Source organism: Hibiscus syriacus, unplaced genomic scaffold (genome assembly GCF_006381635.1).
Source record: "Hibiscus syriacus cultivar Baekdansim isolate YM2019G1 unplaced genomic scaffold, ASM638163v2 tig00001509_pilon, whole genome shotgun sequence".
Taxonomy (NCBI): Eukaryota; Viridiplantae; Streptophyta; class Magnoliopsida; order Malvales; family Malvaceae; genus Hibiscus; species Hibiscus syriacus.
Window position 1 is genome coordinate 1 of NW_024061875.1, and position 26011 is coordinate 26011.

Below are 26011 nucleotides of genomic sequence, written 5' to 3' on the forward strand. Positions count from 1 at the left end.
TACTAAGTATCCTTAAGTACAGTCTCGATATGACAATAAGGTCGTGCCCACCATATGCTAGGTATCCTTTAGTGTATTCCCGAATATGCAGCCTGTTGCTGGACTTATTCCATGCCAACTATACCTATCTCAATAACTGCTTGGGCATACAGTCTATTTATTTGATCCAATCCATGGCAAATATTATCAAAATTTAACATTGGGCAGTTCATACCCGAAATAATATTCATGGTAAAATATCACATTTCCAAACTCAATGCATTATAATTTCAATCTCTGACATATCAATGTCATGTCAATTTACAAAATATGATATAATATCACGCTGATAAAACAAGGTCGACTTATCGCAAGTCTTCCCGGATGTATAAAACATCCATATATAATTTCATGCATGTATTGCACTCACCTTGACACTTTATAATTTTCCAAAATAATCCTCACTATTGTCCACAATAACCCTTTTCTTTTATACTCGAATCGTTTTGAACACCCGAGTAAATCACAATCTGTACAAAATATAGATTATACTTATATATGTTACTATTGTACTAACATAAATATTATAACCAAAATATTCCATAATCATGCTTCAAACTATTCACCACCAAATACTTTAACATTATTAATTCTTTTTAGTATTGGAACCAACTTTTCCAATTTACTCAAAATGGTCCTTCACCATTTTATCACCTAAATCTTTAGTACCAAAAATTCCAATATAGCACATCAATTATATAACACTTACACAACAATCCCTCCATTTTCCAAAATTTACGAATTGATCTCCAACTTTTCAAAACTTACGAAATGATCCCCAATTTTTCTAAGACTTGTATAATACTTCTTCATCATTTCCAACTCTATATAATTTTTCCATAATTTTTTCTCACTCAAACAATCCATGATCAAAACTCATAGAACAAATTCTCAAAAGATCAAACATGTTCTAATCATCACACATGCTTGCATATGAATCTACTACCTCACAAACATCAAAATCCATCATCAATTTCATGATCCCTTTTTTATGAACACAAACCCTTAAATTTAGGATCTTTGAACACCAACAAGATTACCATACCATATTGGTACCTAAAGATAGAGTTTTTCACATACAACAATTTTCTATTTACAGCTTACACAAAATCCCAAACAAATTGCTTGAAAATGGATTTGGAATTTTCTCTTACCTTTGGAGAAACCCACGGCTGATTTGGAGAAGAAGATGAACAAATTCAATGATATGTTGGGCATATCATAATATTTTACATTATAATCCACTAAATGAATATAATATTCACTTAATTGGGATAAGACCAATTTACCCTTAATGAATCTTCTTATTTACCATAAAATCATAACAACTCATCCTTATCATAATTCAAAGTCAAAGATGAAATATTTTGACTTTAAATTTCCGAATTTTCCCATGAAATTTCAAAACTTGCATTTTAGTCACTAAATTCCACTGTTTCGATTAAATCTGAAAATTTCCATATTTTCAGACCAAATTTATATGATCCCAAAATATTAAAATAATATTTCCATCTATTTATAACATCCTTCAAATTTTTGTAAGATTCCAATTAAATCTGAAATTACCGATTCCTTACTGGTTTTAACCATTTCTAATTTTTCTTTACCAAATTCCAAATTCCAAATATAATTCCATAAAACCCCACTCTCAAGAGTAAACTATCTATTTATGAAATAAAATTCTTTTCAAGAACTTGACCACTTAATTTCCTAAAATTTCTTCCAAGTTTTATACTTTGACCATCAAACTTTCCAAAGTTACATTTTGGTCACTAACCAAAATTTGGGGTATTACACTCCAAGAATCAACACCAACTTTAAAACGAAAGAATTAACCAGCCTGAGACCAACTTACCTTAGCTATGGCCACTCACGGCTGGAGAAGAAGAAGAAGGACTCTCTGGAGAAATCTCTCCCTTATCCTACCCATTTCCACGTGTCTAGAGAAATCTCTCCCTTATCCTGCCCATTTCCACGTGTTTTATATCCCATAAAAGAAAGATAAAAATCTTTCTTGTGAAAAAGATCAATTTACCCTTTACTTCCTTTAATATTTACTAACAATCCTTTAGCAAATTATTCCCAAATAAGTCCCTGAACTTTTAATTTTTTCAAAAGTAGACCTCAAAGTTTCAAATCTTAAATTTTAGTTACTAGTCCTGATTTTAGGATGTTACATACCTGTTGTCTCTCTCCCTATTTATGTTTATTACTCGGGGGTTATCTGCATTATTTCATAAAGCACAAGTTGATGGTTTAATTAAAAGCATACGAGCTAGTCAAAAAGGACCTCGAGTTTCACACTTGCTTTTTCCTGATGATAGTCTTATTTTTCTTAAAAATTCCATATTGGAGGCGGGACAAATTAAGGACATACTAGTTGTTTATGCTAATGCATCGGGACAAAGTGTGAATTTGGATAAGTCTGTAATCTACTTTAGCCCTCCACGATTGTTGCTCATCAACAATGGATGAAGGCTTTTTTTGGCATTCGAGCGGTGGATACTTTGGGTCTTCCTTTATATATAGGGAATAATGAAACTCAGACTTTTGGTTACTTATGGGACAAGTTGCTAGCTCGAATTACATGATGGACGAAACGATTACTGTCTTATGGAGGGAGAGAAATCTTCCTAAAATCGGTTGCTCATGCGTTGCCTCAGTATGCTATGTCATATTATTTACTGCCTCAACACCTTCTTGATGAGATGACGGCTTTCATGCGTCGGTACTGGTGGGCGGGAACGACCGCCAGTCGTGGGTGGCCTCTGATTTCCTGGTCTACTATTTGTTTGTCCGAACGTCATGGGGGACTTGGCCTTCGGGATTTTGCTTCCTTTAATATGGCATTGATAGGTAAACAAGAATTTTGGTGAGTGGCGACGCATTCGAATTGTTTGCTTCCTCGAGTTTTGCGAGCGAATTATTTTCCTAATGGGAAGCTTTTGGGTGCTAAATTGGAAAATAATAGCTCTAATGCTTGGAAAGGGATTCATAAGACTCTGCAGTCCCTACCTTTCTGGTAGCTTTACTGGCGGATTGGCATGGATAGTTGTTTGAATTTAGTCAAAGATAAGTGGGGTGGCTCAAAGTTAATTACTTTAACTGGTGATTATTCTGATTGGTTACCCCATCAGAAGTGTGGACGTGCATTTATGCTTTCGGCATCTCCCTGCTGGGATGAGGTTAAAGTGCAAACTTGGTTTCATCCTACTGATGCGAATTTGATTCATTCGACTACGATAGCGTCGGTTCGTGAGTAACCATTGATATGGGGTTTTCATGATTCAGTAATTATTCGGTTCGATCTAGATACTAGCGGCTTCAACATCAATCCCAAAGGGTTGTTGACTCGTCCCGTATATGGCAGATGATTTCTAAGTTACCAGTCTTACCCAAAAGTAGAATCTTTGCTTGGCGTATTGCTCATGGTGGCCTCCCTGTTGGCTCTCGGATCCGAGCAAGTGGCCTTGGTGATAGGAATTGTCCTATGTGCCATACAGCTGAGGAAACAATTGTCCATGCTTTACGAGATTGCTGGTATACCAGAGAAACGTTAATATATGTTTGGGTACTTTTTCCATATTAGAATTACAGAGGTTTTTAATGAAACCCATTTCAATTAAAAAAATAAATCAAAAATATAAATAAAATTATAGACCAAATACACATAAGGATCATATGGATATACATGCCCATTTTTTTACAAACCGTAAAGATATTTTTATATAAAAAATACAAGATAATAAAATCATTGATATGTGATATAATCTTATACTATGATATCATTTAAAAGATAATATTATTAATACAAATATTAAAATAATAGATAAAATATTAATTTAAATATTAATTTAAAATTTTTAAGTACTGATACGAACAAAATAAATACTACAAACTATATGTTTAAATCATTAAAAAAACATCAACAACTACTCGAGAACTATATTGATAAAGTGATTTAAGATAGAAATTTATGAGAACCAATATATTTTGATTCAAATTTTGTTCATAATATAAATAATTAAAGCAGTTAGGAAATGAATAAGTTAGTTCAAAGATTTCTTGAAGGATCAGTAATTAACACATGGTCTACTTATTAATTATAGTTTTTAAAATATATAATAAACACTTTGAAATCATTCGGGTAGTATATGAAATAGAAAATACCTATTTAAAATGAATTCAAGTATAAAATATAACTTAACTTAATGATTAAAGAAATATATGTTATCTATAAATGTTTTAGGTTTGAGCACAACTTCTATATAGTGATATTTAAATGTTCATTATCAAATAGTTAAGAATCTTTCGAATAGTTACTACGTTATAATTACCTCATATTAATAAAAAAGAGTTAATTGCATTACATATCTTCAAAGTATGATATTCATTTTATATTGATCCCCAAACTTTTAAATATTTCAATTTCATCCCTAAACTATGATTTTCATTCTAAATTAGTCCTTAAACTTTTTAATATTTCAATTTCATCCCCAAACTATGACTTTCATTCTAAATTGGTCCCCAAACTTTTTGAATATTCCAATTTTATCCCAAGCTATACCTATGCACTAATCACATCCTTTGCTGATAAAATCGCTAGGCCAAATTATATTATTATATGTTCGAAAAAACAAAATTTAGGTTAAATTATGGTTAAAACTAATTACATATTTAGATGAATTTGGGATGAATTTGAAATACTAAAAAGTTTGTGGACCAGCCTAGAATGAGGGTCATAGTTTATGGATAAAATTATAATGTTCAAAAGTTTAAGAATTAATTTAGAATGAGTCATAGTTGGATAAAATTGAAATATTCAAAAGTTTAAGGATCAATGAAGATTAAAGTTTTGGGACATAGGGTGCAATTAACTCTAATAAAAAAACTATAAAATATACATAATTTTCATGCCAAGAAGAACCAAAAAGAAATTGGCAAAACAAAATCAGAAAGTACCCAAGAAATTTCTGTCTTGTTATATATATATATATAAAAGGGTTCTTGAGATTAAGCTGTTCGAACTTGACACCTGAAGAGAAAAAACGACAACATCAACTATTTTTTCTATATAAACCCCACCAAAGTCAGGTTTTTTCAGGTACCCATCAAGGCAAATAACCTCTTTTCGCTTTCAGCATTTGCTTTTGGTTTCTGGGGTTGTGCTCTTTAAGGTTTGTCCTTCGTCTCTCTCTTTTGGATTCATATCGTCCTGAAATTTCATTGTTCATTTGATTTATGGAACAAAAGTCCATGTGGGTTATGTAAAATTTGAATCTTTGACTGGAGCTCCCTTTCAAGTCCTTGGATCTGTCAGATCATGCAAAATATAGGGAGTTTGCTCATGTAAAATTTGAACTTTCAATTGTTGCCTCTCTTTGAATGACGTTGAAGCTTGTTAAATGATTCGGGTTCTTAATCTGCCTTAAGCCTAATTTAACTCAGGATTAGAATGAATAAAAACTCTTAATGGCATTGGCATAATCATTTATATCTGACCACTATTTGTTCTAGCTTTATGTTTTTTTCCTAGTGGAATGGAAGGTCAAATGAATTATTTCTTTAGAAAATAATTGATTTTTGATTGTCTATTATGATGATTTTCTCTTGTGTGTTTGTGCTTCATTTTGTCTAATTATTGAAGGTGTTCTATATTTGCAGTTGCTCGTATTGGTTTTTCGAAATTACCAATGCTATGTTGCACCAAACGATTGGGAATCTTCAGCTTCTTAGCAATTCTGGAACTCACTGCAGAATTGGGAACAATTCAGTAAGGTTGCTTCCTAAAGGTTTTAAGTTGGAAGTTGAGTTCTCAAAGAGAGGGACTTATAGTTCAGGAGAGAGGAAATTCGGTGTTATTCGAGCGTCGGCATCTCAGACCTCTGTTGTTGATCCTATTTTAGCTCCCTCCAATAATGGCCCCCATGAATCTCACAAGAAATCGAGTAAGCAAGACCATCCTAGACTTAGTTTCTTTTTTAATTAACGAATAATATACCACAATTCTCCATTCCTTCATGACTATAGGCCTTAGAACTGCACTCTATGTAGCCTTTCTTCACTAGTTATTTTAGGTAGTACAGCTCCTAATTTCCCAAATTGCAATGGCAGACTGCAAAAGTGAATTGATTCCAACTGATGGAAGTGATTTGGTATTTCCTCAGAACTTGGGGAACAACTTTAGGTTCATTTTTCTTCGTTTTTTTTCTTTTGGAAATATTGTGATTCTTTACTCCCGGGATATTCATTGCAGATGAGGCTGCTTTGATACTCATTCGCCATGGTGAGTCTTTATGGAACGAGAAAAACCTTTTTACAGGTTGTGTTGATGTGCCCTTAACTAAGAAGGGAGTGGAAGAAGCAATTGAAGCTGGAAAGAGAATTAGCAACATACCTGTCGACATGATATACACATCTTCACTAATTCGTGCACAAATGACTGCTATGCTAGCCATGACTCAGCACCGTTGCAAGAAGGTAGTTTGGGGAAAAACTAATTTTTATGGCATTAAAATTTGTTCTAGTATCTGCTTGATGATACTTGGCAGCTGATGCTGCTATTGATAAAGCCATTCACCTAGTTAAATGATTTTGAAGTTATATTGAACCTTATATCTACTTACTAAAAGTACGTGAGCAGTGATTTTATCATTCTTTGATTGTTTAGGCTGACAACTTATTAACGATTGCCTCTTGCTAGGTGCCAATTATCATTCATAGTGAGAGTGAGCAAGCAAAGGCATGGAGTGAAATATACAGTGAAGACACTATAAACCAATCGATTCCTGTTGTAGCGGCTTGGCAAATGAATGAAAGAATGTAACCACTTTTTATTTTTCTCCATATCCAGACAAATGAAGTCATATTTCTCATGCTCTTCTGATTGTTCTATTGTCGTCTGCCACTAATTTTCTAGTTTCTCTTTCATGAATGACTCATGCCCCATCTTCTCTGTGCAGGTATGGAGAACTACAAGGTCTGAATAAACAGGAAACCGCAGATAGATTTGGGAAGGAAAAAGTTCATGAGTGGCGTAGAAGTTATGATATACCTCCACCAAATGGCGAGAGTTTGGAAATGTGTGCTCAAAGAGCTGTTGCATATTTCAAAGATAATGTAACTTCCATATCTGTTTTATCTATCATCTAACGGTTGAAGTCTTCTCATACGATATAGGAGCACCTCATAACAAATCTATGATTTGCAGATTGAACCCCAACTTCTATCCGGAAAGAATGTCATGATTTCTGCCCATGGGAATTCATTAAGGTCCATCATTATGTATCTTGACAAATTAACCTCCCAGGAGGTATGGACCCCTTTTTTGGTTCCATTCAGGATGTTTTCTATCTTCCCAGTATCTTTTTTTTTTTTAAATTGTATATTCGTTTCGTATTCATCATGAGACAGGTTATTAGTTTAGAACTATCAACTGGAATACCTATGCTTTACATATTTAAAGAGGGAAAGTTCATTAGGAGAGGAAGTCCAGTAGCACCAACAGAGGCTGGAGTCTATGCTTATACTAGGGTACACAACTTCTTCTCACCATTATTACTTTGTTTATCCTCTCATTTTTGAGGACTCATCCGACCCTTTTACCGGGAGTTATTAAGCTTAATTGAGAGAATACTAATAATTCTACTAATTGAACTGTTGCAGAGGTTGGCTCAATACAGACAGAAATTAGACGAGATGTTGCATTGACATGTCCTTAAAGCATAGAGGTAACATCAAATTATGGGCTTCATTGTGGATTTCTTTGTACTGGCCGCCTTTCCGACTCTTGATCGATGCCAATTTATTTATTTTTTCCTGTATGTTTTCCAGGGCTGTCTCTACAAGTTTTTTGGTCATAATGATGGATCAATAGCTCCAAAGGTTAGCTGCCATATCAGTTGATTTTTCTTATGGGTGCAGCAACCTAGATGCAAGTCCCTGCTTATTAGGTTAAGTGTGTTACAGATAGTGAACATTCAAACCCTGTAATATATACACAAATAAAGAGCTTTATTAACGGTTTTGTACTTTGACTTCACTATGTTGAGACAATATGGACAGATTTTTTTTTCCGGATTTGAGTGAAATTAGAACAAGTTTATCAGTTGCATTTTCTGTCTCTGTTGAATGTATACTAAGATAACATTACATCAAATGCCAAGGAAATCATAACAAGAAGAGAATTGAATGCTTAGCCTGTGTTGCAAAAACTTTCAGCTCTTGTTAAGATCAAAGAGTGAACTTGCAAAGGATGAAAACAATAAGAGTTCTTATCAAAAGGATACATTAAATCAACTGAAAGTCAAATCCATTCAACTGAAGTTAAATCCATTCAACTGAAGTTTGTAAAGGCCAATGATACAATTGAGGGCAGCTCGACTTGACTTTGTATTACTAACTAAAACAGTCGGCAAGGCGGTTACAGTCGGATTATCATACCTTATTGCCTCAGCCAAGACATGGCTCAAGCCCTCTGAAATGCACTTTATTGGAAATGAGGCCTTCTGATCTTAAACATGATCGAGTGTTGACATGGGTTCTGGTGGAGCTGCAGATTGAGTATTTTCCCTACTCCAAAAGGCGGGCATCCTCTTGTCATCTTCCTTCATCCTCTCCGCAAACTTACTGATGTTGAAACCAGAGTCACCATTTCCACCAAATGCAGACTCCAGTTTCTCCATATCGAAAAGATCCTCCATTGCTTTCTTGCTATTTACATCATCAGAGTACACAAATTTCACTTTGTTTTGAGTCTTGGCCTCCAGAAAAGGTTTGACCACCTAAAGCATACACTAATACCATTACAGCATAAGCAGAAAAATAACAAAACGACAAAACAAAACTAAAAAAATGGCATTGACAGCTACATCTGATCTTGTAAAGTGGAAGGGGAAGGCCATTGCTTGACAAAAGATTCAAAGACCAAAAATGGGTTACCTTCCAGAAAGGTTCAAAGAACTTGGGTGGGTCGTATAGTATCGCCACACCTAGACGCTCAGGATAATGTTCTTGTAAAACGTGAGCTGTTTCCCGTGTCATCCTCACTGATATATGTGATAAGTTAAAGCCATTGAAGTCGATCAACCAGACCATCTGTTCCTGGTTTGTTGGAAGATTTAAGATTGCATTCTCCATCCAATAAACAACAACAACAAAACCCAATTCCCATATGCAATGGGGTAAGGGGGAGGTAGGGTAGTAGGCTGCCCCCAACGCCAGGTTGAGAGTAGCTTCCGTGGAAGACCTCCGACAGTCAGAAAATTAAAAATATAGATAAAATGCAAAGCATGTATAAATAAATACATAAATACATAGTTGAATAGTATTCATATGCAGTCATAAATATCATTAATATTATATGCGCGTTTGAAATGGGAAGTAATCCCTGCAAATAAATCCCTGCGAAAAAATCTCTGCATATAGACAGAAACGTAAGACCCGACTAAATTTAAAAGTGAAGAGAATATTACACAGAAGTCCACGATAGCAAGCCCAGTTCTAAGCCTTCATAAATACCAATAACAGAAACTTATAAAAAGTAGAATTCATGGAAATTACTACAAAGGCATTAAAAGAAGACAGAGATGATACACCCTAGAGATATGACCCACACTACTCGACTACCCTAGTCTTTAGTCTCCATACTTTCTTATCAGAGGTCATGTCCTTGGTAAGGGCTAAATCCATCAAATCAGATCTCAAGCAGTCTTCCCACTTCCGCCTTGGTCGTCCTCTCCTTCTGGCATCGTCGACTGTAATCGACTCTACCCTCCTGACCGCATCCGACGGTAGTCGCCTAAGGACATGCCCAAACCACCGTAGTCTTCCCTCCCTCAATTTTTTAGAAACAGGCACCACCCCCAAGGACATCCTAATAGTAGAGTTTGTTGTCATATCCCACAGAGTCCTACCGCATGTCCATCGAAGCATTCTCATTTCTGCAGCCTCTATCCTCCTTACATGATCCTTCTTTGTTGCCCAACATTCTGATCCATACAACAACGCTGGTCTTATTGCCATTCTATAAAATTTTCCCTTAAGTTTTAGAGGCACCTTCTTGTCACACAAAACTCCAGTAGCAGCCCTCCACTTTAGCCATCCCGCCTTGATAGGGTGTGTTACATCATCATCTACACCCCCATCTTTATGTATCATAGACCCTAGGTACTTGAAACAATCCTTTGAGGGGAGAATGTGTCCTTCTATGCATACTTCTACATCTTCATCGTTTTGGTCCCCACTGAAGTTTGAACATAAATACTCTGTCTTTTCAATATTGATCCTTAGACCTTTTTCTTCCAAAGCAGTCTTCCAGGTAGTCAGTATATTATTCAACTCAGATTTTGTTTCAGCAACTAGGACAATGTCGTCAGCAAAAAGCATACACCATGGTACACCGTCTGGTGTCGCACAATAGATGTCGTCCATAATCAAGGAGAAGATGTAAGGACTAAGAGCCGACCCCTAGTGGAGTTCGATTTCCACCGGGAATGCCTCGGTGTCGCCAACTGTAGTCATGACGTGTGTAGTAGATCTACAATACATATCACGAATCGCCCGGATATAAGCAGTTGGGATCAGTCTCATTTCCAAAGTCTTCCAAATCGTATCTTGGGGAACGCTATCATAAGCCTTCTCAAGGTCAATGAACGCCATGTGAAGATCTCTACACTTTTCCCTATATTTTTCTATAAGTCGTCGAAGTAGATGAATCGCCTCCATGGTAGACCTGCCTGGCATAAATCCAAATTGGTTTTCTGAAACCTTAGTAACTTGTCTCAACCTAGCCTCTATCACCCTTTCCCATAGCTTCATGGTATGACTGAGTAGTTTAATACCTCTGTAGTTACCACAACGTTGGGGATCTCCTTTATTCTTATAGATTGGTATCACCGTGGACTCTCTCCACTCCTCTGGCATCTTGGCAGTCTCTAAAATAATATTAAAGATGTTGGTCAACCACTTAACTCCCTCTTCTCCTAGGGCCAACCACACAGTGATAGGAATTTGATCAGGACCGACAGCTTTGTCCCTTCCCATCTTTCTAAGAGCCATTTTGACTTCCTCAAACCCAATCTTACTTGTAGGGCAGTCATTGGTCGTAGTATGATGGTCGGCTGACCCATCAATAGTACTCTCTACAGGGAGAGGCACCCTCATTAAATAAGCCAAAGAAGTAACTACCCTAAACCCTCTTAATATCATGATCTTTCGCTAGAAGAACACCATTGTTGTCCTTAATAAACCTAATGCTACCTAGATCCTTTTTCCTATTCTCCCTAGATTTTGCAAGCCTGAAGATGCCGTTTTGTCCTTCCTTGGTGTCTAATCTCTTGTACATTTCCTCGTATGCCTTATCCTTTGCTTTAGCCACCGTTTTCTTGGCTTCCCGCTTTGCCTCCTTGTATCTTTGTTTAGCTCTCGACCTTTCTTCGTCATCATTGCATAGTAGAAACTCCTTGAAGCAAGTTTGCTTTGTCTTCACCTTAGTTTGGACTTCGTCGTTCCACCACCACGATTCTTTATGTTCCTTGGCCTTCCCCGTCGACAACCCCAGGGTGTTTTTGCCCATCTCTCTGATGGAATTTGCCATATTTTTCCATAACAAATCTGCATTATTTGAGATTGTAGTTCCAAAACCTGTATTAGACAAAACCTTACTCTTAAAGTCATCAGCTGTCGCTCCATGTAACTTCTTCCAAAGGATCCTAGGTTTACCCAGTTTAGCTCTCCTATGAGTGCTCCGCCCGTGTGGTACGCGGAACACCAAAACCAACAATTTGTGTTGTGATGCACATGCCACTTCAGGGTACACCTTACAGTTAATGCAAGCCCATCGATCCCGATTTCGAGCCAGGATGTAGTCGATTTGGGTACAATGCCCCCCGCTATGAAACGTAATCAAGTTCGCATCTCTCTTATTAAATAAGGAGTTAGTGACCACTAAATGCCTAATCTGTCCCTTTGTTGACTTAGAGTTCTACAATCAAAATAAACTCAACTAAGATGTCAAGGCCAACCAATGCACAGATATGTAGTGTGTTCTGAAACTTGAATCTTCATTGCTGATAGACATAATTGGTCCCAAAAATATGGGAAAAGAAAAGGTTCCTTTTTTCCTCTCATGGTCTACTTGCACAATAATACAGGCTTGCTAATCCAAAACACAATCAAACATATCATTAGCCCAAAGTTGGCAAAGGATACTAGTACAGTGAGCTGTTTTTGGACTAACTAATGGCATAAGATGTAAAAAAATCTTACTTTTGGGACAAAGATGGGACACCACCATGACCAAAAATCGTAAACCGTTAGATTTGGGATGACATAATGTCAAAATTAGCCCCCCCAACGTTTATCAAAATAGTTATTTTGACTTTTATTCTTTTTTTTGGAGCATTTTGACACCCAACCTTCATTTTAAAAAAAAAATTTGACACCCAACCTTCTTTTTTCCGATTTGTATTCAACTCTCCATTTCAAGGTTTCTTTCAGCATTTTAGTTGTCTTCTTGACATTCCAGTTCCTTTCCCTTAAATATCTAATGATGGTTGCATCAGAGCAATAAATGTACTTCTCAGGCAATGGTCCTATCAACCTTCTTATTTCAGTAATATGCAAATATCGAAAGGTTTGAAAGCTTTACTCCAAAACATCCAAGTAGCCTTTTGCTTGCTTCAACCATCAAAATCAATCATAGATCAAAATGATAACATATGAGGAACTAGGGATATTGGATCGTATAAACAAAATATACCTTTGCCTGTAGCTCTTCATTTGTTAGAGACGTATCGGAGCTATTTGAAGAGGATTTCTTTTAATCCACACTCATAGTTTAACAGATGTCTCCCTGTATGTTAACAGTTAAAATCCTTCACAATTTTAGTATCATTAATATCAGTGTCACTACATCTGTATTTTGTGTTCCAAGTGCAAGCTTGTTTAAGGGGGGGACAAACAAAAGCAATATTTTATTTTCATGAGAAAACGAGAAATTGCATAAGATCATAATGACTTCCTTCTACTGAAGCTGAAAACTTACGCACTTTTTTTTATGGCATGCAAATTCAAAACTACTTTTTTGGGTTGGCCTCCCGGTTCCCTGCCGACCCATGTCGTATACCTGATTTTGGTGCCAAGGAGGATTTTCTGCATAAACAAGGCCTCAAGTTCGAGACCTGCTTAAACTATACCAACCACTTAAACCAACCCCACAAATTATCCACTTTTCTTATATGAATGCTCTGCCTTAACTATTCATAACAACAGTTAGCATCAGATTGTTGTTTACTATAACATCCAAGGTTACAATTATTTCCAGAGACAGGAAAGGAACCATTTTTAGTTCCTTTCTTTCTCATCCAATAGCAACAAGGAATTCTTCTGCAAGTTCCTTCTAAGGATCATAGTAATTTCTACTGATCTGTTTGAATCAAATATTATTGAAACTAGTCAATGATCCGTTTGATCAACCAAGTGACGCTAACACGCTTGACTTCAAAGTGGACTGAAACCATGTAAATCCAGATTGAAGACCCAAACATTTAAGACATGAGCACCTAGATATCAGTCCAGAATTCGACTCACATTAACATTATATAAACAAAGAAGAAAACGATTAATTTGGCATAGAATTCTGATACTGAAACTGAAAGTATTGACCAAAAAGTTCCAAACCAAACATAGATGTAGAAACCAAGTCCCATTAAGTTCACTTGACTACAAAATTAACCTAAAATTTATATATATTTATTTTAGATATAAAACAGCCCAATATATAAATGAAAAGCCAAAGAAACTGAAAGAAATATAGGAAAATCCAAAGGCCAAATGTAAGTTGTATTTGCATTGAAACCTAGCAAATTACCTGACTGGTTCAAGAATAATGGAACAATAAATGGATCTTGGAAAGGCAAGTAAAGAGAGAAGTTAATGGGATTTTCAGATTGCGAAGATAAAAATCAAAGAGAAAAGTCAACCCCAGAAAGTAGGAGTGCTGATGTTGGATTATAACTTTGAATTGAATCACACTCATATGCAAGCAAGTGAAAACTTGGGTTCCTTCCATTTCAATCCCTCGTTAATCATTATCTCTTCATTTTGTATTTGGTTTAACATAAAAATAAATTTCTAAATTATTCTATTTTTTTTAAGTGGTGTCTAAATTTTTTTGATCAATTTTGGTACATAATATTATAAACGTACCACTTCAAGTGCTTCATCTATAATGTTTATTAAAAAGATAATTAAGTGACACATGTCATGTTGTGATAATTTTGAAGTTTTTATTTAAAATAAAAAAATTATAATTATAATAAAAAATCTAATTTTTTTTGAAAAACTTAAAAAAATTCAAAAACTTAGAAAATTCTAATTTCAAACCTTAAACTCATGCTGGCCACCACCCTTTGTCGTTGCCAACTTCAACCCAACGTCACCTCCACTCGACGACCAATAACCCATGAAAATCCACCGGAACAGAAGTCAATTGACACAACTCTTGATGAACCCTGACGTTGCAAATCACGACCCCGCGCGATCATAATGACCAATCGACTATAAGAATGAAGACCACTAACGGAGATTTTTAACGGTTGTTACGGTCAGAACACCTAAATTGATAATATTTATGATGTTAGGCATCTAGATTGACCTAAAAAATTTGGACATTAATTTAAGAAAAAAATGTATAATTTGACCACTTATTTTATTAATCATTTGTATTTTTTACTAAATGGGTTTGGCTGGTTGCCTGCTATTTTTTTCCCTACCTCAACTTGGGATCGTTTGAACATGAATGAGGATACAAGATTTGACATTTTCAAGCGGGAAAATGTTTGGTAAACCAAACAAAGCTTTGGATTCGATCAGATAATATATATATACACGTATCATGTATAATAGCCGATTTGAAGATATTCCAGTATTTTATTAAAGCTCAAATCTTTGACACCAAAGCTTTAGAACAAGAGTGGCAAGAGTGGCGGATGTATGTGTATTCTAGACTGTCACGAGTTTATTTTGAAATTCAAATTTTTTATATTAATTATTTATTTTACTGAAGAAGCTTAATTTAAAATTTTATTTGTATTTATCCTATATGATTTTTTTTATTATTAATACATATTTGTGTTTATTCTAAAATTCAAATTTTTATATTAATTGTGCATTTTATTGATGATGCCTACACTAAAATTTTATTTGTATTTACCCTATACGAATTTTATTATTATTAATACATATGTGTGTCTATTCTGAAATTCAATTTTTTTTATATTAATTGTCAATTTTACTGATGATGCCTACCTTAAAATTTTATTTGTTTTATCCTATACGAAAATACATATGTGCCTATCTTAAAATATATTTTTGAATCTACCGTCATCGGTGTCCAACAGGAATGAATGTATTTGAGAGTTCCCGCCAGGGAAGTTGTATTGCTGCTGCAGTGACTTGAACACAGGCAAATAGTATGAGCAGGATGAAGCCAGGTCAATTGGTTAACTACTTGGATTTTCATTTTCTTTTAAAACTATGTTAAACTGAAGTACGTGAGATTTCCTTTCAAATTCTGTATCTTATTCATTGCCTATATGTTATCACATTCTGAAATCGGAGTTAATATTTATTTTAAATTAAGACTAAGTATATATGTTATCACATTCTGAACCTAGCGATGAACCCCGTAACCCTAAAAAACCTCAACGCCAAGATGATGATCCGCCAGATGAAGGAGGATCACTTTTGCGCATTGATAAAGCAATTCCGATAGAGATCCCCTCATCCCTTATTGCGGCTGATGTACCTTCCACAGGCGAAGGAATTATAGATGAAGCGACGCCCCAAGCAGAAGCGAAGAACAAACCACTTTCTTACAAAGATTCCCTCGTGAACAATACCGTAGAAGATCACAGACACGACGAAGAAATTCTCGATGACGAGGACATTGAAATTCAGGAGGGCGAAGTTGTTCGTAGCATAATTGATGGTTTGATCTCGATCGATTTTTTAATCGAATCAAATCTCTGGCAGCAAAATCTCTGGATCAGACTGTGGTTCTTAAACTCCTAGGGTGCCGCATCGGCTACAACACATTGAAATCCAAGATCTATGAACTGTGGAAACCAAAATTAGCAATCAAACTTAAGGATATTGAAAATGATTATTTCCTTGCTACTTTTCACTCTCGTGATGACTTCTTATTCCTCTTGCAGATGGTTCTTGGACGATTTTTGGTCACTACCTTACTGTCGAACCATGGACGGAGGAATTCTCGCCAAAAAAATCCTTTTCCGCGAAAGATGATGGCTTGGATTATTACTGAGATTGGAGAATGTATTGGCAAAGTTATTTTCTGGATTATCAAACTGAAAGCGGAAGACGTGTATGTTAGATTTAGCTTGAAATTAAGTTGACAATATGAAAATTTCATCTTGGTTGGAAATTTCATCTTAGTTGGTGGCCAACTTATTGGAAATTTCATCTTGGTTGGTGGCCAAACTTTGAACATGAGAATTTCATATTTGGTGGCTAACTTGTACACATTGGAAAATTCTTTGGTAGGTAGCCAACTTATTTTTCATGTTTGATCCCTAAAATATTAGGTTATTTATAAGTTGAGTCCTTAAAACTCAACTATAAATAGGTGTATTTCATTAGAAATCATCCCAAAAATAAGTTTTCTCTTTCTATTGTTTTCTTCATTCTCTCATTTTGGGAATTCTAATGAATTCCATTTGTTGTAATATTTGTTGATAGTGAAGTTATCATCCGGTGTGGTGCCCGAGGAGTAGACGATATTCTCGTCGAATCTCGTAAATTTGGTGTGTTCTCTCCTTTATTTTTTTATTCAGTTTTTCCATTGTGTTTTAATATTCAATAGTTTGACAGGTTTATCCGCTGTGCAACCTTTGGTGGTTTTGACCTTGACATTTTAGGTCAATTTTAAAACTATGTTCGTGTGGAAAATAACCATGTTTCCCTAATATTTGGCATCAAAACTTCGGTTGAGGTTATCCTGGTGGTTCCGTTGCTAAAAAGATCTATTTTGTGATATTGAATATTGTTCGTTAGAATTAAAATGCCAAAATACGGATCAGTTGAGACATCAAGCTCTTCATCTGGACCGGTGAGGAGTGTGATGTCAAATACAAATTTCTCGGTGGAGTTGTTCGATGGATCCAATCATTTTGGCATGTGGCAAGGCGAGGTGTTAGACGTTTTATTCCAACAAGGTCTAGACATCGCCATTGAGGAAGAAAAGCTCGAATATATGGAGGAGAAAGAATGGGGAACAATCAATCGTTTGGAGTGAAGCACAATTAGATCTTGTCTTTCCAGGGAGCAGAAGTATGGCTACAAGAACGAGACTTTTGCAAGTAAGATGTGTAAAGCATTTGAGGAAAAATTCCTAAAGAAAAGCTCTCAGAATCGTCTCCACATGAAGAAAATATTGTTCATATTTGATTATCAACCAATCACCAGTATGAATGAACACATCACTGCGTTCAATGAGCTAGTGGCAGACTTATAGGGCATGGATGAAACCTTCAAAGATGAAGATTTTGCTTTGATGTTGTTGTCATCTCTTCCAGATAAATTTGAGCACCTTGAGACAACGTTACTTCATGGTAAGGATAATGTTACCTTTAAAGATGTAACTGCTGCTTTGTATAGTTATGAGCTCAGAAAGAAAGCAAGTACGAAGCAGAGAAGGCCATGGTAGCAAGAGGTCGCTCGAAAAGTCAAAAGCCAAAGTGGAGAGGGAGATCAAAGTCGAAGTCTAGACTGGAAAAGATGAATGTGCCTTTTGTCATGAGAAATGCGATTAGAAGAAAGATTGTCCAAAGCTGAAGAAGAAAGGAAAAGCTACTCCAGATACATGTGTTGCAGAGTATGACGCAAATGAATCTGACATATCATTGGTTGCTTCATCAACAACATTCCATTCAGATGAATGGATATTAGATTTGGGTTGCACCTATCATATGTCCCCTAATCGGGAGTGCTTCTCCGATTTAGTAGAACTAAATGCAGAGTTGTTTATATGGGCAATGACAATGCCTGTAAAACTGTTGGGATAGGTTCAATTCAATTGAAGAATCAAGATGGATCAACCAGAGTTCTGACGGATGTCCGATATGTGCCCAGTTTGAAGAAAAATATCATCTCGTTGGGAGCCTTGGAATCCAAAGGCTCAGTAGTCACTATGAGAGATTGAGTTTTAAAAGTCACATATGGCGCACTTGTGATGATGAAGGGCATCAGGAAAAATAATTTGCATTACTACCAAGTTAGTACAATTATTGGAGCAGTTGCAGCAGCTTCGGAGGTGATGATTTGGACGCAACCCAGTTGTGGCATATGCAGTTGGGACATGCTGGAGAGAAATCCTTGTAAATTCTGGCAAAGAAATGATAGTTGAAAGGTGCAAAGGCTTGCAAATTGAACTTTTATGATCATTGTGTTCTGGGAAAGAAGAAGAGAGTGAAGTTTGGCACCACTATACATAATACAAAAGGTATTGTGGATTATATTCACTCAGATGTATGGGGTCCTTCAAAGACATCGTCTTTGGGAGGAAACCATTATTTTATAACTTTTGTAGATGACTTTTCCAGAAGTGTTTGGGTGTATCCGATGAAGTCTAAAGATAAAGTGCTTCGAATTTTCCTGAAATGGAAAAATATGATCGAGAACCAGACTGGTAGAAAGATCAAACATCTTAGGACGGAAAATGGAGGGGAATATAAAAGTGACCAATTCTTTGACGTTTTCCATGAGTATTGTATTGTTCAACACTTCACTGTTAGAAATACACCACAACAGAATGGGGTGGCAGAGCGTATGATTCGAACACTATTGGAGAAAGTTCGATGTATGATGTCTAATGCTGGGTTAGGCAAGGCATTTTGGGCTGAGGCTGTGACATATGCTGGCCATCTCATCAATCGTCTGCCGTCATCAGCGATAGGAGAAAAAACACCATTGGAGGTATGGTCTGGAAAACATGCTACTGATTATGATTCCTTACATGTATTTGGATCCACAACTTATTTTCATATGAAGGAATCCAAGCTTGATCCGAGAGCAAAGAAGACTCTCTTTATGGGAATCACCCATGTAGTGAAGGGATTCTTCCTTTGGTGTTTATACACTAAGAAGATAATTTGTAGCAAATATGTTACCTTTGATGAATCTGCCCTAGTAAAGAAGGTAACAAATGAAGCTGTCCAGACAAGTAGTACTCTGCAGCAGGTGGAGCATACTCCAAAACAGGTGGAGTTTCAACAGACGATGATCCCATAAGTTGATGCAACTGATTCTTCAACTCCAATAGAAGAATCAGAAGATGAAGATGTTCAAACCCAATAACCATTGGAGACACCAGAACCACTTGCAGTTACAAGGCAAATGAGAGAAATTCGTAGACATGCTCGATTTGTTGATATGGTGGCCTATGCTCTTCCAGTTGTTGATTATGATATCCCTATCACTTACCAAGAAGCAATACAAAGCTTGGAAAGTGATAAGTGGAAAAGTGTCATGGATGAAGAAATGCAATCTCTCCAAAAGAACAACACTTGGAAACTGACACAATTACCGAAAGGTAAAAGAACAATTGGATGCAAGTGCGTATTTGCAAAGAAAGATTAATCTCAAAGAAATAAATATGTTCGCTACAAGACACAGTTGATAGCTAAAGGCTACGCTCAAAAGGAGGGAATCGACTATAATAAAGTATTTCCCCCTGTTGTCAAGCATTCCTCCATTAGAATATTGTTGGCCTTGGTAGCACAGTTGAATTTGGAGCTAGCTCAACTTGATGTAAAGACAGCTTTCTTACACAGTGATTTAGAACAGGAGGTCTATATGACTCAGCCAGAAGGATAGAAAGATTGTGGTTATGAGAAATGGGTTTGTAAGCTGAACAAATCGCTATATGGATTGAAGCAATCTCCGAGGCAGTGGTACAAGCGATTTGATAGCTTTATGAGGAGGCAAAAGCACTAGAAGCAAATATGATCATTGTGTGTATTTGCAAAAGCTCAAAGATGGATCTTTCATTTATCTTCTCTTGTACGTTGATGATATGTTGATCGCTTCGAAGAGTCAAAAGGAGATAGACAAATTAAAGGCTCAGTTGAATCAAGAGTTTGAGATGAAAGATCTAGGTGAGGCCAAGAAGATTCTTGGTATGGAGATAAGCAGAGATAGACAGATAGGGAAGCTTTGTTTGACACAGAAGCAATATCTGAGAAAGGTATTACAATGTTTTTGCATGAATGAAAATACCAAACATGTAAGTATCCCACTGGCTTCTCATTTAAAACTTAGTTCTCAATTATCTCCTAAAACTAACGAAGAACGAGAGTATATGGCAAAAGTTCCATATGCTAATGCAGTTGGGAGATTGATGTATGTAATGGTGTGTACGCGTCCTGACATTTCACAAGCAGTTAGAGTTGTGAGTAGGTATATGCATGATCCTGGAGAAGGACATTGGCAAGCTGTGAAATGGATTCTACGGTATCTCCAACAAACCTTGGATGTTGGTTTATTTTTTGAACATGATGAAGAACTTGGTCAATGTGTGGTTGGATATGCTGATTCCGATTATGCTGGTGATTTGGATAAGCTTAGATCTACTACTGGGTATTTTTTTACTCATGCTAAAGCCCCAGTAAGTTGGAAGTCTATATTGCAATCTACGGTGACCTTGTCTACTACAGAGGCAGAATATATGGCAGTTTCAGAGGCTGTAAAGGAAGCAATTTGGATTAATGGGTTGATGGAAGACTTGAGAGTTGTTCAAAGTCACATTAGTCTCTATTGTGACAGGCAAAGTGTTATTCACTTAGCGAAAAATCAAGTCTACCATTCAAAGACTAAACATATCGACGTGAGGTATCACTTTGTGCGGGAGATCTTTGAAGAAGGAAAGATTCTACTTCAGAAAATTGCGACATCAGAAAATCCTGCAGATATGATGACCAAGGTGGTAACAGTAATCAAGTTCAATCATTGTTTGAACTTGATTAACATCCTGAAAGTATGAACACCTTCGGGTGTGTGGCTCTTGTGAGCGCAATTAGAAGCACTACAAATTTGGGGAGTTGAAGAAGTTGAGTAGGCTTGGTAATTTCAAGCCAAGGTGGAGATTTGTTAGATTTGGCTTGAAATTAAGTTGGCAAGTTGGAAATTTCATCTTGGTTAGTGGCCAACTTATTGGAAATTTCATCTTGGTTGGTGGCCAAACTTTGAACATGAGAATTTCCTTTTTGGTGGCTAACTTGTACACATTGGAAAATTCTTTGGTAGGTGGTTAACTTATTTTTCATGTTTGATCCCTAAAATATTAGGTTATTTATAAGTTGAGTCCTTAAAACTCAACTATAAATAGGCCCAAGTATTTCATTAGAAATCATCCTAAAAACAAGTTCTCTTTCTCTTGTTTTCTTCATTCTCTCACTTTAGGAATTCTAAAGAATTCCATTTGTTGTAATATTTGTTGATAGTGAAGTTATCATCCGGTATGGTTCCCGAGGAGTAGACGATATTCTCGTCGAACCTCGTAAATTTGGTGTGTTATCTCCTTTATTTTTTTATTCGGTTTTTCCATTGTGTTTCAATATTCAATAGTTTGACAAATTTATCCGCTGTGCAACCTTTGGTGGTTTTGATCTTGATATTTTAGGTCAATTTTAAAACTACGTTCGTGTAGGAAATAACCCTGTTTCTCCAGCAGTGGACGATTAGCTCGTATGGCGATCAATATCGATCTCAACAAATCTTTTACCTCAGAACTTGTTGTCAACGGAAGGATACAGATGGTGGAATATGAAGCTCTTCCATCAATTTGCTTCAATTGTGGAAATACGGACACTTACAAGATTCTTGTCCCCGTATATCAATTTCTCAAGAGCAAGAGGAAGCCGTGATCCCGAAAGCTGATAACGCTACCAAGAAAGATGATACAATGTTTGGTTCCTGGATGATTGTTGAGAAACGGCAGCGTCGACCACCAAAGAAATCGCAGACTCTACCAAAGATCAACACCAGCATTGCGATCTCTGAACCACGGTTTCACCCTATATTTGAACCAACTAGCGATCATCCTAATCCGGATTCTGCTGAAATCGCCCCTAATCAAGCTTCTCCTCAACTAAATAAGGAACGAGCGGCTCCTAAAAATGCCCCCAAGCAAAAAGGAAAATCCCTTGCGATTCAGAAACAACAAAAAGTAACTCACACAAGAAGACCGCTCACTTTTTCTCTATTGGACATTCCTTTATCGTTCAAAAACTCCAACAAAGCTAGTAGCTCTCGAAAGCACCCAGCTTCTACTCTTGACCCTTCCCACCACACAGCCGTTATTATAGATTAGAACGCCAACCCAAATGTTAACCAAATGGAGGTTGATAAAGATTCTGGTCTGATTTTACAATCAGTACCCCATTCCAGTGATCCCCCCGACCCTACTGGAAATTCTTGTATGGAGCAAACAAATACCAATGCCAACGTGAAATTGCAAACCTGCAGTAATATGGTCACTTGTATTGAACAAGTCTCTCTTGAAGGAGACATGCAACTTTCGTCTTAATCTGGTTTTGATTTGGGGTACTTTTTTTTCTTTTATATTATTTTTTATGAATTTTAAAGCTCTTTACTGGAATGTGCAGGGCTGCTGGCCATCCGAAATTCATCGCCACCGCGAAAGAGTATCTTTGTGACTCACGTCCAAACTTAGTTGTTTTTGCTGAGCCGCGCATCAGTGGTAGGAAAGTGGACTCTATTATTTGCTCTTTGAGATTTCCTTACTCCCACGGTATCGAGGCTGCTGGTTTTTCTGGTGGAATTTGGCTGGATTGGTATGGTTCTATTTGAATTAAGGTTCTTCTCAACCATTTCCAGTTTATCCACCTTCGTGTTACTATAAAAAAATCGACAAGTCTTTCTTTGTTACCACTGTTTATGCAAGCCCAAATGCTACCAAAAGGTCTACTCTTTGGGGTCATCTTCGACACAAGGCTAGCTCTTTGGGGTCACCTTGGCTCAACTTTGGTGACTTTAACGCTACTCTGACTGATTCAGATAGAATGGGGTGTGCCAATTCGACCAAACCGAGTGCTGATTTTCAAAATTTTGTTTCTGATATTGCCATTTGTGATATGGGGTTTCAAGGTCCAAGGTTCACTTGGTCTCATGGCAATGCTAATGCTCGTCTTGATCGGTTTGCTTTTCCCGAGTCTCAAGTTCACCATTTAATGCGTATGTGATCCGATCACAGACCTATCTTTCTTAAGGTTGGAAATTCTGTTAATTTCTCTACTAGTCGTCCTCTCCGTTATTTCTCGGGCTGGAATTCACACGATGATTTTGCTCGAATGGTTCATGCTAATTGGATCCTCTCCACAAGTATGTCGTCTACTATTATTAACTTCACTAAGTCGGCCGATAATTGGAGCAAAACTGTGTTTGGTTACATCGACACCAAAAAACGCATTATTATGTCACGTCTTAGAGGCATTCAAAAATCTTTGTGCATCCGTAAGTCTCGTTTCTTAATTGAGTTGGAAGAGAACTTATTACTTGAGCTTGAGAGCATTCTCGATCAAGAGGAAATATTATGGCGACAAAAATCCAGGTCTGAATGGATTACTAACGGGGATCGCAGTACTCGTTATTTCCACCAAAGAGCCATTTGCGGTAGACAAAAGAATAAAATCACCAATCTGAAATTGATTAATGGTGAACGGTGCTCGGATAATGATGTTCTTCGTGAGGAAGCTGGTAACAATTTCCAATCCCTTTTTACCAATGATACCTCTAGAGTTAATCATCTCCCATATAGGGGTCGGTTTCCGTCAATTCCTAATTCGATGCTGCTTTCTCTGGACACCCCCTACTGCTGATGAGATTCATGCCGCTCTTTGGAATATGGCACCGCTTAAGTCTCCAGCTTGGGACGGTCTTCAGGCAGAGTTCTATCAAAAGCATTGGAATATCGTCGACCTTCTGTTGGCAAGCTTATTCAAGATATTTTTAAAGGGGGTTATCGAACCTGATTTGAAGAAGACTATCCTGGTTCTCATCCCTAAATCCGACCACCCAGAGACCTTTAAAGATTTTAGGCCTATCAGTCTTTGCACGGTTACTTACAAGCTTCTAACTAAGATCATTGTTGGACGTCTTAAATCAATTTTTCCTATTCTGATTCAGAATAACCAAACGGGCATCATCTCTAGCAGATCCATTATTGATAACATTATCACTAATCAAGAAGTTGTGCACACTATGTGCACTTCCAAAGCCAAAAATGGTTGGATGACAATAAAAGTCGATCTTGAAAAGGCTTTTGATTGCTTCCATTGGGACTTTATTCACGATTCTCTCATGGATGCAAGTTTCCCCAATGTTATTCGTCGTATTATTATGGACTGTGTGACCACTTCATCTATGCAAATTCAATGGAATGACTTATACTCTCAACCATTCACTCCTCAACGTGGTATCCATCAAGTATACCCCCTGTACCCCTACTTATTCGTTCTTTCCATGGAACGTTTGGTTCATTCATAATGATGTTCATCAAGGCACTTGGATCCTTTTCCGCTTCATTAAAAATGGTATTCCTCTCTCCCATCTCTTTTTTTGTTGTTGATGATCTTATTTTGTATTTGAAAGCGGATATGTAGTAAACAATAATCATTGAGAATATCCTAAATATTTTTGGCAATCACTCGGGTCATCATGTTAACAAAGCTAAAACCCAGATTTATTTTTATCTGAATACTGGTGACGACTTGAAGTTTGCCATTTGCAACAATCTGGGATTTCGCTCGCTTGATAATCTGGGTACTTACCTTGGTGTTCCTATTAACCATAGCAGAGTTAAAGTCTCTGATTTTAATTTCATTATTGATAAGATGTGGAATCGGCTGAATGGATGGGCTACCAGATCTCTCTCCCTTGTCGGTCGTATAACCTTAGCGAAGCCGGTTCTATCTGCTATACCTATCTATTTCATGCAATCGACTCTATTACATGTCATTGCGTTTCTCCTGGGGATCCGTTAGAATTTAAAAATTTTAATGCGGGAAAGGCGATGAAATATGATTTGAAAAACGGTTTGATTTTGGAGTCGCCACCAACCTTTAAGTTAGGTAGGTTGGAAACATTGAAAAAGGGTATGCGTTTTACAAAAAATTCATTTTTAAGAGTCCAAGAGTCAATTACGTATGGGGAAGGGTGAGCACCCCACAACGTCCAAATTTTGGTACCTAAACGATTATATGTTGTTTAAATATTGAGAATTACAAACTCGAAAACATATTTAAATTATGATCATTCTATTTATTCGAATTTATTCAAATAGCATTAATTTTCGGATAATTAATGCCCTTTTGTGTGAACAATCTTCGAGAAAACACTTTCTTTACAGTTAGGAGACTTTCCCATAGTTTACACTCACAAAAGACATTATTTCGCAAATTTTTCACAAAGATAAAATAAAATAAAACAAAATAAAAGTGAAAAGAGTTGAAAAATAATCAGAATAAATAAACGTAGAAAAGAGAGAATTATCGAATACAAAACAAACATTTATGCGAAAAATCCTTGAAAAGACACCTTCCCTTATAGTCGGGAGATGTCTTCGTAGATTTCTCTCACAATAAAATTTTCCACTTACATATTTAGAAAATAAAATGAAATATATATAAAAATAAGGAATAATCATATATGATTTAAAGGACTTAAATAGTAAAAACATAATCTTGAAGGGTTAAAATAGCAAAAATAGAAATTTAAGGGACTAAAATAGAAAAAATAGAAACTTAAAAGATTAACACAACAAAACAAAAATTTAAAGGAATAAAATGGAAAAATAGAAACTTAAAGGTCTAAAATAGTAAAAATTGAAACTTAAGGGTCTAAATAACAAATACAAACATTTAAAGGACTAAAA

At 36.3% G+C, this 26011-nt stretch overlaps 2 protein-coding genes and 1 long non-coding RNA gene across 5 annotated transcripts; 2 read left to right on the forward strand and 1 right to left on the reverse strand.

The window, feature by feature from the left end:
* The first annotated feature begins 5121 nt into the window (after positions 1-5121).
* On the forward strand, positions 5122-7791 carry LOC120128242 (2,3-bisphosphoglycerate-dependent phosphoglycerate mutase 2-like). Of its 2 annotated transcripts, XM_039145972.1 has the most exons (8): positions 5122-5216; positions 5704-5987; positions 6296-6519; positions 6743-6861; positions 7002-7158; positions 7250-7351; positions 7453-7572; positions 7705-7791. In XM_039145972.1, the coding sequence occupies exons 2-8, from the start codon at positions 5738-5740 to the stop codon at positions 7747-7749; spliced, it is 1017 nt and encodes a 338-aa protein (XP_039001903.1). In that variant the 5' UTR covers positions 5122-5216; positions 5704-5737; the 3' UTR covers positions 7750-7791. The 2 variants fall into 2 exon arrangements, with proteins under 2 accessions (XP_039001903.1, XP_039001896.1); XM_039145965.1 differs by lacking the exon at positions 5122-5216 and having other exon boundaries at positions 5656-5987.
* Positions 7792-8519: 728 nt separating this feature from the next.
* On the reverse strand, positions 8520-14034 carry LOC120128207 (phosphatidylinositol transfer protein 3-like). 2 transcript variants are annotated; one of them, XM_039145948.1, is made up of 3 exons: positions 13910-14034; positions 8980-9135; positions 8520-8822 (listed from the first exon to the last, which is right to left on the reverse strand). In XM_039145948.1, exons 2-3 carry the CDS (start codon positions 9133-9135, stop codon positions 8553-8555), a joined length of 426 nt encoding a protein of 141 aa, XP_039001879.1. In that variant the 5' UTR covers positions 13910-14034; the 3' UTR covers positions 8520-8552. The 2 variants fall into 2 exon arrangements, with proteins under 2 accessions (XP_039001879.1, XP_039001874.1); XM_039145943.1 differs by having other exon boundaries at positions 8980-9141.
* LOC120128225 lies at positions 12163-25785 on the forward strand. The gene is made up of 3 exons (XR_005516614.1): positions 12163-12291; positions 18258-18262; positions 25774-25785. It is a non-coding gene; the product is annotated as an uncharacterized LOC120128225 (long non-coding RNA).
* Positions 25786-26011: the final 226 nt, after the last annotated feature.